The sequence below is a fragment of the Pempheris klunzingeri genome, chromosome 19 (assembly GCF_042242105.1).
Source record: "Pempheris klunzingeri isolate RE-2024b chromosome 19, fPemKlu1.hap1, whole genome shotgun sequence".
Classification (NCBI taxonomy): domain Eukaryota; kingdom Metazoa; phylum Chordata; class Actinopteri; order Acropomatiformes; family Pempheridae; genus Pempheris; species Pempheris klunzingeri.
Window position 1 is genome coordinate 19,241,259 of NC_092030.1, and position 15,021 is coordinate 19,256,279.

The following is a 15,021-nucleotide window of genomic DNA, read 5'->3' on the forward strand; positions in this document are numbered from 1 at the left end:
GGATTCTACATTAAATAACATATGATAAGATTATAAAATATTACACATTGTTGAGCAAATCCTCACATCTGTAGAAGTAGAAAGAGGCGGGTACAGTACAATTACCTGAAATTTGTATTTAAGTGCAGTATGTGAGTAAATGTACTTGGTTACATAGCACTACTGCATCTACAGCAGATGCTGAACATGGAGCAACGTGGCTTTTACAGCCAAAAGAAGGGAAGATTAACTGAATATGGATTAAAATGCTAAAGCTTGTACACCGATAGTGTTAGATTGAGGTTGGATATCGGCACCCTAAATAACTAAACTATATAGTTTATTTATAAAGGTCAGGTGTCTCTGTTTCCCCTCATCCTTTATCGACCTCCAGGAGTCGCTGTTGCAGCATTTTATGAACACATCCGTGCAGGGTGCAAAAGACCTGTCAGAGTCCATTAAGTCTCCACCAGACAATGGTACAGCTGGCAATGCAAGCTAGCAGCTAGTTAGTCTGCCATTAATCATGGCTGACAAGGAACGAGGGGTTAAAGGTTGGAAAACTGCCAGAGACTCTGTTTTATACTGCCGGCCTCATCGCAGAGAGAACGGGCTAGAGACAAGGAGAGTGTGTTTACTGGTTCACATATAACAGTAAATGTAGCAGTGGCAATCTGCAAGAACACTCTGTTACAAGTAAGAGTCGTACATTCAACATTTCACTCGTATTAAAGTAAAAGTGCCAAAAAGCATCCCTCTCAGAGTCTAATCTTATTTTATAAAGTAGCTCCAGCTGTCAGACAAATGTAGAGCAGTAAAAAGTACATTTCCCCCTTAAATGTAGTGCACCTGTATGTAAAGTACCTCAAACCTACTGAAGTACAGTACGTGAGTACATGTACTGCCAAATAAATATGACCAGGATTGGCGTGTGGTGACAATAAAAAAATTTTTCATAATTACTGCAGTTCACCAACTGTAATTACAGTCAAAACGGTTATTATTACTGTACTGTACTTCAAAAAGCAAGTTTAGACACATAAACAAATGTTCCCATAATGTAGTTTCCTCAAAACTACCACATCGAATAAAGCAAAAGACTTCAAGTTACACTGTCAATAACACTTTTGTTATTTTATGGATCCAAAACATCCTCATATTATTTTTTCCTTTTACAGTATAAATACAGTATATTTATTTAAGTGTAAAAATAGTGAAAGCCTCAAATTGGATCACTTAAAATTGATTAATTCAAATTAATTCCAAATCCAGGGAGTTTTTTTTATCAGCTAAAGATTTTAAAATGTGTTAAATCAACGTATATGGAGTAATAAATATTCCAGTAAAACACTTTCAATGTCTTTTATTTCAAGGAAAGTATTATTTCAACTATGATATTACTATTACTAATTTTACATAATCATTTAGAAGAACCTTCCCAAAGTGTTACCAAACATCTTCATCTGTAATGTAACCACTAACTAAATAAATGTAGTGGACTAAAAGCATGAAGTAGCATTAACATGAATACTGGAAGAGCTTTAGAGGTGTTGATAGGTGGAGTTTGTTGCTTCAGGACTGAGGAAGGCTAGCTATTTCCCCCTGCTTCCAGTCTTTGTGCTAAGCTAAGCTAACGCTCTCCCTGCTGTAGCTTCATGGTTGGTAGTGTTCCTCTCATACAGCTCTATGCAAGACAGCGAATGGGCGCATTTCTATCACTATTCTGTTAAACGCCTGGTAAAAGTGGTTGATTATTAGATGAAATTAAGCATTAGCTGATGCCCACTGCCAGTGTGTGTGAGTGTGTGAGAGATGTCTTTGCCTTCAGAGAAACATCTCCTTCTGTAGGAAGAGGCCTTTTCAGTGCCTGTCAGATATTCCACCAGAGAAAAGACAGAGAACAAGGAAGGCATAGAGAAAAGGAGGGTGTTGTGTGAGAGAGTGCAAAAATGGTACTCGTGACGGGGGAAGATTGAAGTCCTGTTAAGTGCTCTGCTTGAAAGCATGTCTGGCCTCATTAGCTGTCAGTTGTAACAATACTGAGCTGGCAGTGAAGACAGGTTGGAGTCTAGTGGTCATAAATCACTCCTCGACAGCTGCCTGACAAGCTGGGAACCAGTACACAGGCACGGGCACCCTCTCAGCCTCGACACTGCACAGGCACACAGCCCCGCACACAGTAATCTAAGAAATCATCGCTCTTGCCCTGAAATTACATGGAGCCGGGAAAAAAGTGTTTTGTAAGAGGGGAATTGCTTTCATTTCACGTGTATGTGCGCTCGTATGTAACCCCTCCGTGCCCCGTGCCTGTCTGTCCATGGCTACGTCCATTAGCTAAATGAGCAGTGGCTGCAGTGACTTCTGTGAGGGGGGAGAAAGAGCAAGGCCTGCAGGTCATTAATCATGGCCCCTGACATGCAGAGCAGGAGGCCAAGGCTCCCCTATGCATACAGCTGCTGGGCCACACTCAATGCACAGGCGATGTGTTGGCCCTCATACGCCCCCCCACCCCCACACACCCCCACACACCCTCCCAGCGCCTGTGGCTCTCATCTGTCCGACTCCCTCACTGCTTGTGTCAGTCATTTGTGCTGTCAGACGCCGCCTCCTCCGGACCAACCACAACACTCTGACTCCTCCTGACGCTGACACGGTGTGTTCACAGGTCTTCACTCTTCAGTTGGCCCTGATTATACAGTAAAATTATATTTAAAACATATACAGCCTCGCTAACTCAAGTCTCAGCAACTATCAAATGGATTGCCATTAAATTCGGTAGAGGTATTCATGTTCCCCAGAAGATGAACCCTAATATCTTTAATGATCCTCTGATTTTATCTTTAGCGCCACCATGAGGTTGACTTTGGTTTTGAATCAAAATTTGCGTCAAAATTTGGTACAAACATTCATGTTCCCCTCCGGATAAACTTTTATAACTTTGGTGATCTTAAATGGTTGATCTAGCGCCAACATCAGGTCAACATTAGAGTTTGTCCACTATACCAATTTTTGTCTAAATACCAGTAAAACTAATGGCATTCCCATCAACGTCAGTTGTACTCTGTGTTTAGCACTAGCTTGCAAGTGTTAGCATGCTAACATGCTAACCTAAGATGGCAAACATTGTCAACATTAAACCTGTCAAACATCAGCATGTTAAATAATCAGTATAATAAATAAAAAAAATTTATTTTAATAAAATATTTCTAACTCATTCTGCTTACTAGCTTCTTCCTGGAGCTTTCAACTGAACATTAAATTAATTGAAAAATAAAATTTTTACCAAATAATTCTAAATCGAGGTAAATCATGGTGCATTTAAGTGAATCTCTCAGTCCAGACAAACCTAGCGAATTAAATTAATTGAAAAATTGGGGGGAAAAATTGGTACGTTAAAAGATAATGAGAATAAAAGTTTTACAAAATAATCCTTACTCAGGGTCTACTTATTACCTTTTCCCCAGAGCATTCAGCTGGAGGAAGTAAGTGGCCTTTTAGTTGAGAATCAGCTCTCACACCAAAAATAGTAGTTAACTGCAGCTCTGCATCTTTTGTGCTTCGTTTCCATATTTCAGTGACTGTATGTCGTGCTGTAGCAAACACGTCCAAACTCATCAAATATTTGGATATTTGAAATCATTTGAAAACTAGCGTACCATCTCATTCTCGCTCCCATACGTTGACATGACGTCACCCGGACTCACAGCTGCTTGCACGATGATAAAAGCCAGTCAGGCTGTGAGACACTGAAACACTGTTTCATCATTCACAGCTACTAAATCACTAAATCCAGGCACAAGACATCTGTTGAAATCTGATTCCTTATCAGCCTTCCAGCATGATTTGGGGAACATCTGGAGTTTTTGAGGACTTTGGCACAGCACAGACGGTAAAACTCACAATGAACACACACTCTCAAGAATAAGTTGACACTTACACTGTAGACCTGGTGATCAATTGCAGCATATAATGTAATTTGGATGGATTTGGTGCACACAAAGAAAACCAGAAAAGATTTCATAGACTGCTTTTCATCAAAGACGATGTGTTTAAAATTACAAAAGACGTTTTTCATCATTACCCTAAATTGAGCAGATAAATGAAATTAGCGTTGATATTGACCATCACAAGCTCATTCTCACAAAAATGCAGGCTACAATGATAATAGTGACAGCTTCATCCCTCTTTGAAATACAGTATGTGTAGAAATATAGAGTAACATTTGAAACAATGGGCCTGTACGAGCCATATGGTTTATTTGTGTTGTGTGTGTAATGTGCCTCCCATCCTAAGGGATGGATGGCCACACGTTATTTAAGTCCTCGCCATTTATTACATAATTCATTGTGTTGCTAAATGAAATGAGGCCGTTTTTTGACTGTGCTCGGCTTCTGCTGTTTTTCATTACTTTTGTTTAACTTTGTTTTGTAAACTTAGAAGAAGTTATGGACACACACAATTAGCAGAATAAATGCGTTATGATATGAAGTATTGGACTAAAAACCATTAGAAGTACACTTCTAAAACAATTCAACCACATTCAAATACATTCTGTACTTGATATCGTGCTAAAATACGTAGGTTAAAAGATGCACGCCCAAAAGTTAGCATCCTCACCAATAATCTATCAAGATAGAAATAAAGAAATCGTTGTTCAATCTAGAGCCAGTTAGTCTCAGTCATGCATCCACAGAGAATGAATTTATGCTTTAGTGTCTGTTTTCAAGCAACAGGATTTAGTTAAATTGCAGATTGCAAAGAAACGAAAACTCCTCACCTCACACCTTCCATTGGAGAAACTACGGTGCCCCACGAGGATTTCTTGCTCCTTTGCTTTTTCTTGTGTTTAATAATAAATATGATTTGTCACAGCACAGAACGGCATTCCTCTTACAGTAGTTTGGCGTTGCCATCAAATTCAAGTTGCCACTTCAACATGAAAAGGTGAAAAGGCCCTCGGTTTGTCCCTTCTGGGCTACTGTAGGCACATGGCAACGCAACATGACGGACTCTGTAGATACTTATATAAAGGTGCCCCTAAAATCAACACAGCAAAACCATAAACGTTACAAGAGGCTTTTAGGGTGAGGACTGCTGATGTATTTGGCAAAGGTGAACATGTCGGGGGTAATGAGCTTGACTGTAGTAAGCTAGATGCAGAATATCACACAAATTAGGCATCAAGAACTCCAAAATCTGACAAGTCAGTCGAGTACTGAGCAAAGACTCAGGAAGGAGGTTTAGTGAACGATCAGTTGTTGCTTCTGAATGGAAATGTGTCCTGTTCTCTCATTGAATTATTATGAATGATTACTGCAAAGACACAGTAAACAGTGCAGAGGCTGAGTTTTACTGTCTTCTACTCGTCCAGCTTTCCTCTGTAACCTTTTTTCTTTTTTAGTTTTCGACATGTTTTTTGTGATTCAACACACACACACACACACACACACAGCTGAGCACACACACATCCTGTCTGTTCTACGTTAGTGGCAGAGATCAGGTCTGCTGGTTAGACTAAACAACAGCGTTTGAGTGGATTCGCTGTCCCTCATTAATCATCCTGACAGCCTGAAAAACAACATTTCCTCCTTAATGACTGTATTTGAGCAATCACGTCTGCTTATTTCCATGCAGGCATCTCTCTCCCATTCTACTTTTCGCTCTTACTGTTGCCATCCATTTGTGTGTATTTTGGAGCCTCTCTCTCTCTCTGACCTCCCAAGTCTGTGGCGTGGCGTCTGCTCTGGGTCACGCTGGCCAATTACAGCGGTTATAATCATGAAGAGGGTGAAAAACCATGAGGAATGTGAGAATGTGACCGGGGGATCCAGATGCGGAAGGCAGAGGATGGTGTCACCCCCCAACTCCTCCTGCATGTGGCTAACCCACCAGCACCCGCTGGCCTCCAGGCCTCCGCTGGTCGCTGCCAAAGCACGTTTTTCCGTTAAGCACCGGGTTTGTGATGCATGAGAGCTGACAACTGAGCTAGGAGCCCTCAGAGCACAGCCAGATCAAAACCAGCTGGGGCCATGCACATTAGCAAAGAAACCATAATTGCGTTTGCCCTCTTGTACACCACTAAACTCCCTCTGTCAACGTTTTTTTGACACGAGGAAAAAGAGGTGGGACAGATCTTAGTCGTGCCCTTTTTAGAAATAAAAATACCTGCTGCGCTGTAGCCGAATTTATTGTTGGCTGTGGGTGATTTAACATATGGGCACTGTGGCGTCTCAACATATAGCGCACAGTCCCGTTTGAAAGCTCTTGAGTGTTTTTCTGCAAGCGACAAAAGTGTATTTTCAACATTTCTCCCAGTCTGTGGGTGGATGCAAGTTATGGGGTTTATCGTGGTTTAGGAACATCAGTATAGCATGGCCGACATCTGTGTCCTCTTTATTTTTGGACCACTTGAAAAGCCCACATAGTAGGATGATGGATGAAGTGATAAAGTTGGAGAGAAGACAAAATGAAAGCAGAGGAGTCTATTTCTGGGAAGCAAGTATGCTATCTGTAACTCACAGACCATTCGGAGGAAGTATCAAGGCAGATGTTGGTGATTTTGTGACTACTTTTAATGATTTTAATGCAAGAAACTAGTTCCCTGTCTATGAGGGCAAAGGGAGAGAGATTCCTTCCTCTTTTCTCCTGGCCTTTTTGCACCGGTTTAAGCTGATAGAGAGGTTAAAGGCTTGTCATGTGATGAGGGAGCAGCTCCACGGTCTGTCATCATTAATCACCGGAGCTGTCAAGCTGCACCCAGAACTCACTCGGACCAACCAGGGAGACAAGCCCTCGTCTCCAAGAACAATACCCAGAGACTTTTTATATATTACAGCAAAATATGTCCTCTGCACTCTGGGTTTAATTTAGAGTGCTATAATAAAAAAGGGCTGTGGTAACCAAGGGATTAGGGAGGCAGAGTTGTTCTGTAGAGGGATGAATCCTCTGGTTGACTGGGGGAGGCGTGGGTGGGAATGGTGAATAAGCAACCTCCGCCCCCTCCCTTAAGTCTTCTTTGAGCAGGACATTTGGCCCCCAGTTTCTTCATTGGCTGTGCTGGGCCTCTCTGAGGTGTGTAACTAATATAGCTGAAAGAAAACAGCATGAATGGCGAGCCAGCTTAGGTCTTGTATAAATAAGAGGGCTTGGGGAGGGGACCAGAATGAGGAGAATAATTGAGGCCTGAGAAAGAAAGAAATCATAGATATTGGCTGCATCGATGAGTAACAGCCACCATAACGTACATTATAAGTGGAAAAGTTTGACAAACATAACAAAATGGTGCATCTTAAACGAATCACTGTCAGTGAATGAGTGAAGCAGGCTCAGGTGGCTCAGAGGCTCCAAAACTTTTGTCTCTCCAAAGAAATATGAATCGCATCACATGACTTTGTAGCCTGTTTTTTTTTAAATACAAAATAAACTTCAAAAGGAAAGAATTAAATGAAACAATAAATTCTGGATGATAAAATGTTATAAGACACTGCTAAAAAAAAGTGTATATATAATTTAGATTTGAGCAGTACAGTTCCTATGTATAACTTTACTCTTTAAATGTATCAATATCAATCAATATCAATATGATGCCAATGTGCAGGTTAACTGAGAACAAACCTGGACAGATAATGTTTCCTCTTCACTGAATTTAGATGACAAATTGGTTTCATTGGTCACCAATAGGTGGCAATCCAACACTTTACTATACACCTTTGGTACAATAAACACAGCTGACAGGAGATACTTGCCCTGAAATCCAGCAAATAATAAAAACATCTCCCCCCCAGAATACGCTCTAAGATAAACTCAGAGACTGACTGTGAGGAGAGAAAGCATGTGACAACTCTTACACTGCAGTACCCGCAGCCAGCTCATTTCTTATGCTTAATAAACTAAGTATGTCTGTTTTGTGGGCCATATCTGGCAACGTGAAACCTCCAGAGTGGGCCTGCAGGATCTCGTGCCCTCCTGCCGAACTCAGACGCTCCATAACAGCATCTCAGACCACTGAAACAGGAGTGCTGTCTCTTGTTACAGCGGCGACAGGCTGTTTTGACCCCTGTGGGTCCCTTGTCAGAGTTGTGAGTGACCAGCGTGGGTCATCTATACTTCGCTGAGGGTGTCACAGTGTCATGTTGCTAGGAAATGGCATATTACCACTGCCAATCATGTGACTGCCGAGGTAACTCGAGAGGCTGTCAGGACTTCATCTTCGACACATATTGCAAGCGGCACTTTGGCTCTGATGTTTATCAGGATCCTATAGTATGTATACATTACATCCAGACAGGTATGACTTTTCCATTCTGCCACAGATGTCACCATTTCTGTAAAGCACACTGTTACACTTTAAAGCTGTATCAGGCAATATGATTTCATTATAACTGTGGGTGAAATTACTTTACTTACTTCAGTCGACCCGCATGACAACAGGAAAGCCACCTGAGCCCTTGATTATACAGAGTCGCTGTGATTGGCTACTTATGTGTTTGCTAACCCTGATTGCTTGTTTGATTCAGACCAGTTTTTTTTAAAAAAAAAAAGCTAAATAAAAAAAGGGGATGAGCACTCACAGACACATTTTAATTAAAGGAACCCTTCAGTTAAATATTGATAGTGGGATGCAATGGTTAAAGTTTTTTCAACTTCATTTATAATGAAACAATATTGCCTACTGCAGCTTTAAATAAGGATGCTGTTGCTTTAAGGTGACACTGCACGTACTGCAAAACAGAGGAATGTGAGCTGTTTCCTTGCGGCCTGCTTATAAGCCACTGTCGACACAGTGAAAAATTAGTGGAAGTAAAGCACACCGATTGTCGTCAATCATGTGGTTCTTTTACAGTGAAAATAACCACAAGCCAGGCTGACACGTGTCCTGACAAAAGTTTACATCTTCCTTTCACTACTTCACCTCCTTTTCCCCCTGAAGGCTGAGGTACACTAGTTAGTGTTGTCGGAAAGCAAAAGTTGGAATGAAAAGCTGGCCTTCATAGAGAGGGAGAGGCTTGATAGTGAATAAATCTGAGGATAAAGGCCCACATTCTCAGACAGTTTTTCCTGGAAGACACTCATAGTTTTGCACTCATGTGAAAAGCGACACAAGTAGTTGTGTCAGGAATGAAAAAACTAGACCCTGAAAGTAGAGTTCTGTCAATTAGCCGGACTGGAGAGAGATACTGGAGAGAAGTGCTGTTCAACATTTGCTGACATCAAATGTACTGTTTGTAAAACAATGATGTCTCTTATAAATACACCAGATTATGTTTGTGTGTTGATTATCTCCAACCGGAAACCACCACGTGTCTTTTGAAGATCCTGAGATAATCATCAAAATCCGATATTAGATTTAAAGAGTAAATAAAACAATTTGACCCTCAAACTTGTGAATTTAGTGGTTTGGTGGTTGCTGATAAAGTGTGAAATATATAAGAATAAGTTTTGAGCAGAGATATTTGGATTCATTCTGCCTTTCTGATGGAAAACAGACAGACAGAACCATGAAATGAGGACAACAGAAAATGCATCTTCAGTGTGATTTATTTAACAAAATATGACCTCCCCTTTGACTGGATATCACCACAGGGTGTTCCAATTTTACAAAAAATATCACATCTCATTTTTTATTGATTTGCCGGGGAAATAAAAAAAAAAAAAAAGAAAAATAATCAAAAAGCCGAGGAGTTCAGAGAGAGATGTGATTTCAACATTCGTTCTCAAAGTGTTAAGACACGACATATTCAACATCTGTCATGAGCAGACATGTGACCTTCCCACATGTCTGCTCAGAGGATTGTAAAATGAGAATAGATTTATATGGTAAACATGAAAGCCAGATTTCCCGGTAAAAAATAAATACAACTTCTCAGTAGGAATAAACAAAACATAAGAAACCCAAACAAATCATCACAAACCGTGAGGCTGAATAAACAGTTAAGTGTGTATGCTGTGTCAAGCTTACATGCATCTCTCACAGGGAGAAAGCGACTGTGGCCAGACTTGCATCAGTCCACGGCTGCAGCTTATTGCCATCCCTGACACACTACATTTTTCTGCACTAAATCATCATCAGGACCCTGAACATCCAAGTGCTGTCACACAGCGTCCAAACATCAATTTGCCGAGCCGTAGGGGCGGCAGAAGTCACCACAGGTCAGTCACGTCTGCTGCAGAAGTATCCGAGCCAAGTGCAGACATGCAAGAGCCACGCGTGTCCTCAGGTCTTTACGAGTGGAACCAAAACACCAAATCTCATATATAATGTAAAAAGAAAGCGTGAAGATGCACTCAAGTCAAAATCCAGGACTTGCACTCCCGTCTCGGGTCCACTTGAATCCAGTCTGAAGTCTGAGGGAGCAGCAACTTGCCGCAATTAAGAACGACAGCTTAAAGTAATTGGTTGACATTTTTGGAAGACATGCTTATTGGCGTCTGGACGGAAAGTCAAATTAGAAGAATAATACCACTGTTGTATCTGCCCATTAAATAGAAGGTCACTGGCAGCAGCCAGTTAGCTTAGCTTGGCACAAACACTGGCTCTTTCCAACAACAACAAACCCCCCCTAACAACACCTTTATAGCCCTTAATGATCATGTTATTGTGTTTGTTTAATTCACACAAAAACTAAAGGGTAAAAATGTCAGTTTGGTGTTTTACAAAGGCTCATGTGTTGGACTATTTCTTGCCTGGGTGCAGTCACTAGTTCTAACTCAGTTCCCCCTTTTGCGCTTCAGTTTTTTGATGTATAAAACAAACAGGATATGACGTGTTAGTTGGTGAACTTTAGAGGTGCTGGTGGGTGGATTGTTTTACATTTCTACAGAGCCAGGCCAGCTGTTTCCCACTGTTCCAAATGTTTGTGCTAAGCTAAGCTAACAGGCTGCTAGCTATGGCTTCATATTTAAGAGAAAGATATTAGTGCCTTCATCCAACTGTCCTAGAAAGCAGATAAGCATATTTCCCAAAGTGATGAACCATTCCTTTAAACGTGTAAGTAGGTGGTGTATCACTGGTAGCCCAGAGCAGACGCAGATCCGAGTCTTTGACTGTAGAGAGCATAATGAGGGTAGTAGGGGCCTGTGGTGGGCAGAGAGTGCAGGGAGATGGAGGAAGGTCCAGGGGGCAGATGGACCTTACTGTAGGGGTGGTAGCGAGCTAAACCCAGGCTTGGGGGAGCCCTGAGGGAGAGGGAGCTGGGCATGGAGCCTGGACTGCTCTGGTGGGGGAGGTGAAGGTGGCAGGGGGCAGGTCCGGAGGAGGAGACCGAGAGCAGCTTACTGTCCATCCCCACAGGCAGGGCTGTGTGCGTGCGGAGGTGAGCCAGGAGCTCATCTGACGTGGCGAAACGTTTGTCACACGGCCCCCCGGCTGAGACCCAGTTACAGGCGTGAGGCATGGGGTCGTTGGGGAGCATGAAGCCGTACGTGTAGAGGGGATGTGAGAGGGAGGAGGACACGCTGGATGACAGAGAGCTTTGGTGGAGGGAGTGGAGCGGGTGGGAGGGATACACCAATGGGAAGTTTGATTTGAGGGTGGAGGAAGGGTCGTGGATGCAGGAGTTGCAGTTGCTTCCGCCGAGATGGGATACATTCGGATAGCTTAGACAGTAGGGGTCCCTGCATAAACCCTGCATGAAGGAGGGAGGGGAGGCGCCGGTGAGAGGGCTGGAGCTCGGGAGCTTCCCCGGAACTCCCATGCTTCCGACGCCGAGGCTCGACTTTGTCGGATCCAGCCCTGGAACAAACTGAGACGGGTAGCCTGCGTAAGCCCCCACTACAGATCCATGGTAGCCCATATTAGAGGAGGGCAGCGGGAAGAGGGGTTGGCTTGTTTTGTAGGGAGAAATGGGGGTAATGCGTCCAGGGCCGAGGGTAGGCTGGGCAGACTCTGCTTTGCCTCCCTCATGGTTGGAACCACCGTCAGAGCTGCCGTTACTGCAGTTTGTGCTGGCTCGAACAAGGCTGGAGTTTGCGTCGTGTGGACTGTCCGAGTGGGTCTTGTTTACATCAGCGTCCTTTTTGGGGTGATTGTTACCGCTGCTCGTGCTGGTAGGACTCCCTCGCTCGTGTGCACTTTCTCCATTCAGAGTCTGGGAGTGTGACGAGGGCTGCCCACCAGGAGACTGGCTCCGTTTGTGAGGCGGCTGCTGAGTGTGCCCCGGTGGGGTCCCGGTAGAGCTGGGTGAAGCGGCGTGGGGCGGATACGACTGCTGGCCGGCAGCTGAATTTCCATTAGTGGTGACATTATGGCTGGGTACCCTGAACCCAACTTTATCGCTGCTGCTGTTGGAGCTGCTGTTGCTAACTGCGTCTCTGCGACAGTCTCCACTGCCTTTATTGTAGGGCTTGAAGCTACACTTGTCCTCCATGGAGGGGCGGTGCTCCCCGAGCTTCAGGCTGGAGACAGATGACAGACTGCTGGACTCCTTATCCCCCTGGCTGCAGGAGGAGCCCAGCTTGGAGGAGGACGGAGGGTCTGGTTTACCAATCTGAGAGCAGGTCTGTGCCAGCAGGGCCAGTGGACTCTTCTTGGCATCCAGCTACAACAAAATATAGATTCTGATTAGCTCTGTGACTTTTAAAAAAAATAAAAAATTCTGCCCAGAGACATTTTGGCTTTCATGCAAAACAAAGAGGAAGTCCCTGACAAATGGCTGTAGTCATCTGTCATCATCGGTCGGCCTGCGAGCTGCTGATATTTCCTTCATCGTAACTAGTTATGCAATTAATCCCACAGTGATTTCCTCAATTAACAGTTTTGTCTTTAAGATGACAGAAAATGCTGAAAAATGCCCAATTTGATTTCTCAGAATCTAAGGGGACGTCTTCTGAACTGCTGTTTTTACAGCTCAAACATTTACTCGATGAATCGTTTAGTCGATCAACAGAAAAATGATCATTTCAGCCATTTTGAAGAATAAACTTTAAAAGAAAAGCCACATTTTCTTTTGTTCTAGTTTCTCAAATTAGAGGGTTTGCTGCTTTTCTTCGTCATTCCAGACTTTTAACGAGTCTTTGGTTGAAAAAAAGACAAAAACATTTGAACACATCACCTTGTGCTCTAATTTAAATCTATAACTAAGTTGTCATTACTTGAGTGTGTTAATACGATTAAAGATCGGAAACCTATGATGTAATTGGTGTGATAATAACACAGAGAATATGTGACAGACGTCAGCAGTGGTTTGATGTTTGTTTCATTAAGTTACATATGAGGTGAGGGACATTACTTCCCCTCTGCTGAGCCAGATGGCAGCGGATCACACGGAGAGCAAGAGTTGCATTTTTTTTTTTCCACCACTGCTGTTAAGTGAGGGAGACTAAAACAGTAGATGTAAACGATACAGATGCGATGTGTTTTACAGGACATTACATACCTCGATGCTCACTGGTGCGGACGTCAAAGGCTGTAAATATTCAGGGTGCAGCAAGTGTCCAGTGTGCGCAGTCAGCATCTTGATAACTCGGATAGGAAGCCGCTTTGCCTGACGAAGTGGGTCCAGAGGGGTCAACAAAGAGACCACAGCACCGGGACGAGACTTTTTACTGTCGCTGGTCTCACTGAGCTCGATCCGCTTACTGACAGCTGATCCTGAGGGGAGATATTTCATTGGAGGAAAAGGGCGCTGCGCTTTGGGAATGTGCGTTAGTCCAGAACAGGGTTTACAGGTGATGTTTAAATGTAATCCATGCAGATTTAAATCGTGTCCCAAAAAGGAAAATGGAAAAAAAAAAACAGCTGGACGTCCTTATTAAATGTCCCGAAGGACGGAGAACCCTCTCAGTTTATTTGGAGCATCTTTATCTCCGACGCACGGATCCTACTCCGATTTTAAACCAAAAATCCAAAAAGTCCACCGTGGGAGTTGCAGAGGGGAAAATGGACACAGTGTCCCTTCTGCACAGGCGTAAAAGACCAGAGTGTGTTTTATAGATTCCAAATGTTGGGAGGAAACGTCCCACTGCGTGTCTCCGCTCCGGACTTCAGCAGCTCACTGATCTCCACACGCAGACTGCGATGCGTCCGCTGGGTGGCCGCATGGCTAATGAGGTGGGCGGGGAGGGAGGAGCATGAAGGCGGGGCGACGGCATCCTCCAAGTGCCAAAGCGTCCACTGCTCTGACACAATCACTCAGTGGAGGTGAATAATACGCAGGTATCCACATTTTTTAAATGCTAAATGGAGTTTTCCGACTTTTTTCGACCACTCAAAGCGCTTTTACACTCCATCCACCCATTCATCTAAGTAGGAGGAGACTATTCTTTCACACACTGTCCCGCTCTGAGGCATCTCTTGGGGAGCAACTTTCTTTCCAAACATGCATTTCAACATGCAGACTGGAGGAGCTGGGGATCAAACCACTGATCTTCCATTTGATGGTTGATGATAGTCCCATATTATGCAAAATGAACTTTTAAAATCTCTTTTCAACATAAATATGTGTGTCCCGCAACTGCCCAACTATGAGGAAAGACCGTCCTCTCTCTGTTTCTCCTGCTCCACCAAACACAGTGTTTGGATTTGGCTCCCCTTATGATGTCATAAGGGGATCCGGTTCACTACATGTGACCTCCTCCAGCCCTTCAGCTGTCTACATCCACTGGAAACCTACTGAATCTACCTCATTGTTTTTCCTCTCTCAGACCAGCTCCCAGTAACATGAGGATGTCTAGACAAGAGTAAAGCATGCAGATTGTTCTATTCTTCTAAATTGGAGCATTCAGATAGCAACTGCATGTCTGCTGAGAGAAAAATATTGTGTTTGTTGACCATTAGATCCAGATGGTGCCTCCATCTTTGAAAACAATACAGCAAAAGTACCCTCGTCAATGCTTGGGGTTAGAAAAACACGATGCAGTTTCCTCTAGGGTGCCCTACATGTGCAGAAAAGGTGATTAAGTGATCTCTAGTGTGTCCTTCCAGTGGAGAAAATGCAATGCCCTCTAGCCTGGGGTGCAGGGTCCCTCAGGGGTCCTTAAAGAGGGTTCTGACTAGAGGTTAGGGCAATGAGAGGATGACTACTCTGTTCATAGGTATCATAATAT

The 15,021-nt window shown here is 43.4% G+C and overlaps 1 protein-coding gene across 1 annotated transcript; it reads right to left on the reverse strand.

Annotated features, from left to right (window-relative positions):
- Nucleotides 1-10,891: 10,891 nt before the first annotated feature.
- LOC139218730 (zinc finger protein 703-like) lies at nucleotides 10,892-13,792 on the reverse strand. The gene is made up of 2 exons (XM_070850400.1): nucleotides 13,353-13,792; nucleotides 10,892-12,515 (listed from the first exon to the last, which is right to left on the reverse strand). The coding sequence occupies exons 1-2, from the start codon at nucleotides 13,584-13,586 to the stop codon at nucleotides 10,983-10,985; spliced, it is 1,767 nt and encodes a 588-aa protein (XP_070706501.1). The 5' UTR covers nucleotides 13,587-13,792; the 3' UTR covers nucleotides 10,892-10,982.
- Between the last annotated feature and the right edge of the window lie 1,229 nt (nucleotides 13,793-15,021).

Coding starts and splice junctions, on each gene's coding strand:
- LOC139218730 (XM_070850400.1), bottom strand. CDS start 13,586: ATGAAATATCTCCCCTCAGGATCAGCTGTCAGTAAGCGGATCGAGCTC. Junction 12,516..13,352: donor CCGCACCAGTGAGCATCGAG/GTATGTAATGTC, acceptor ATTTTGTTGTAG/CTGGATGCCAAGAAGAGTCC.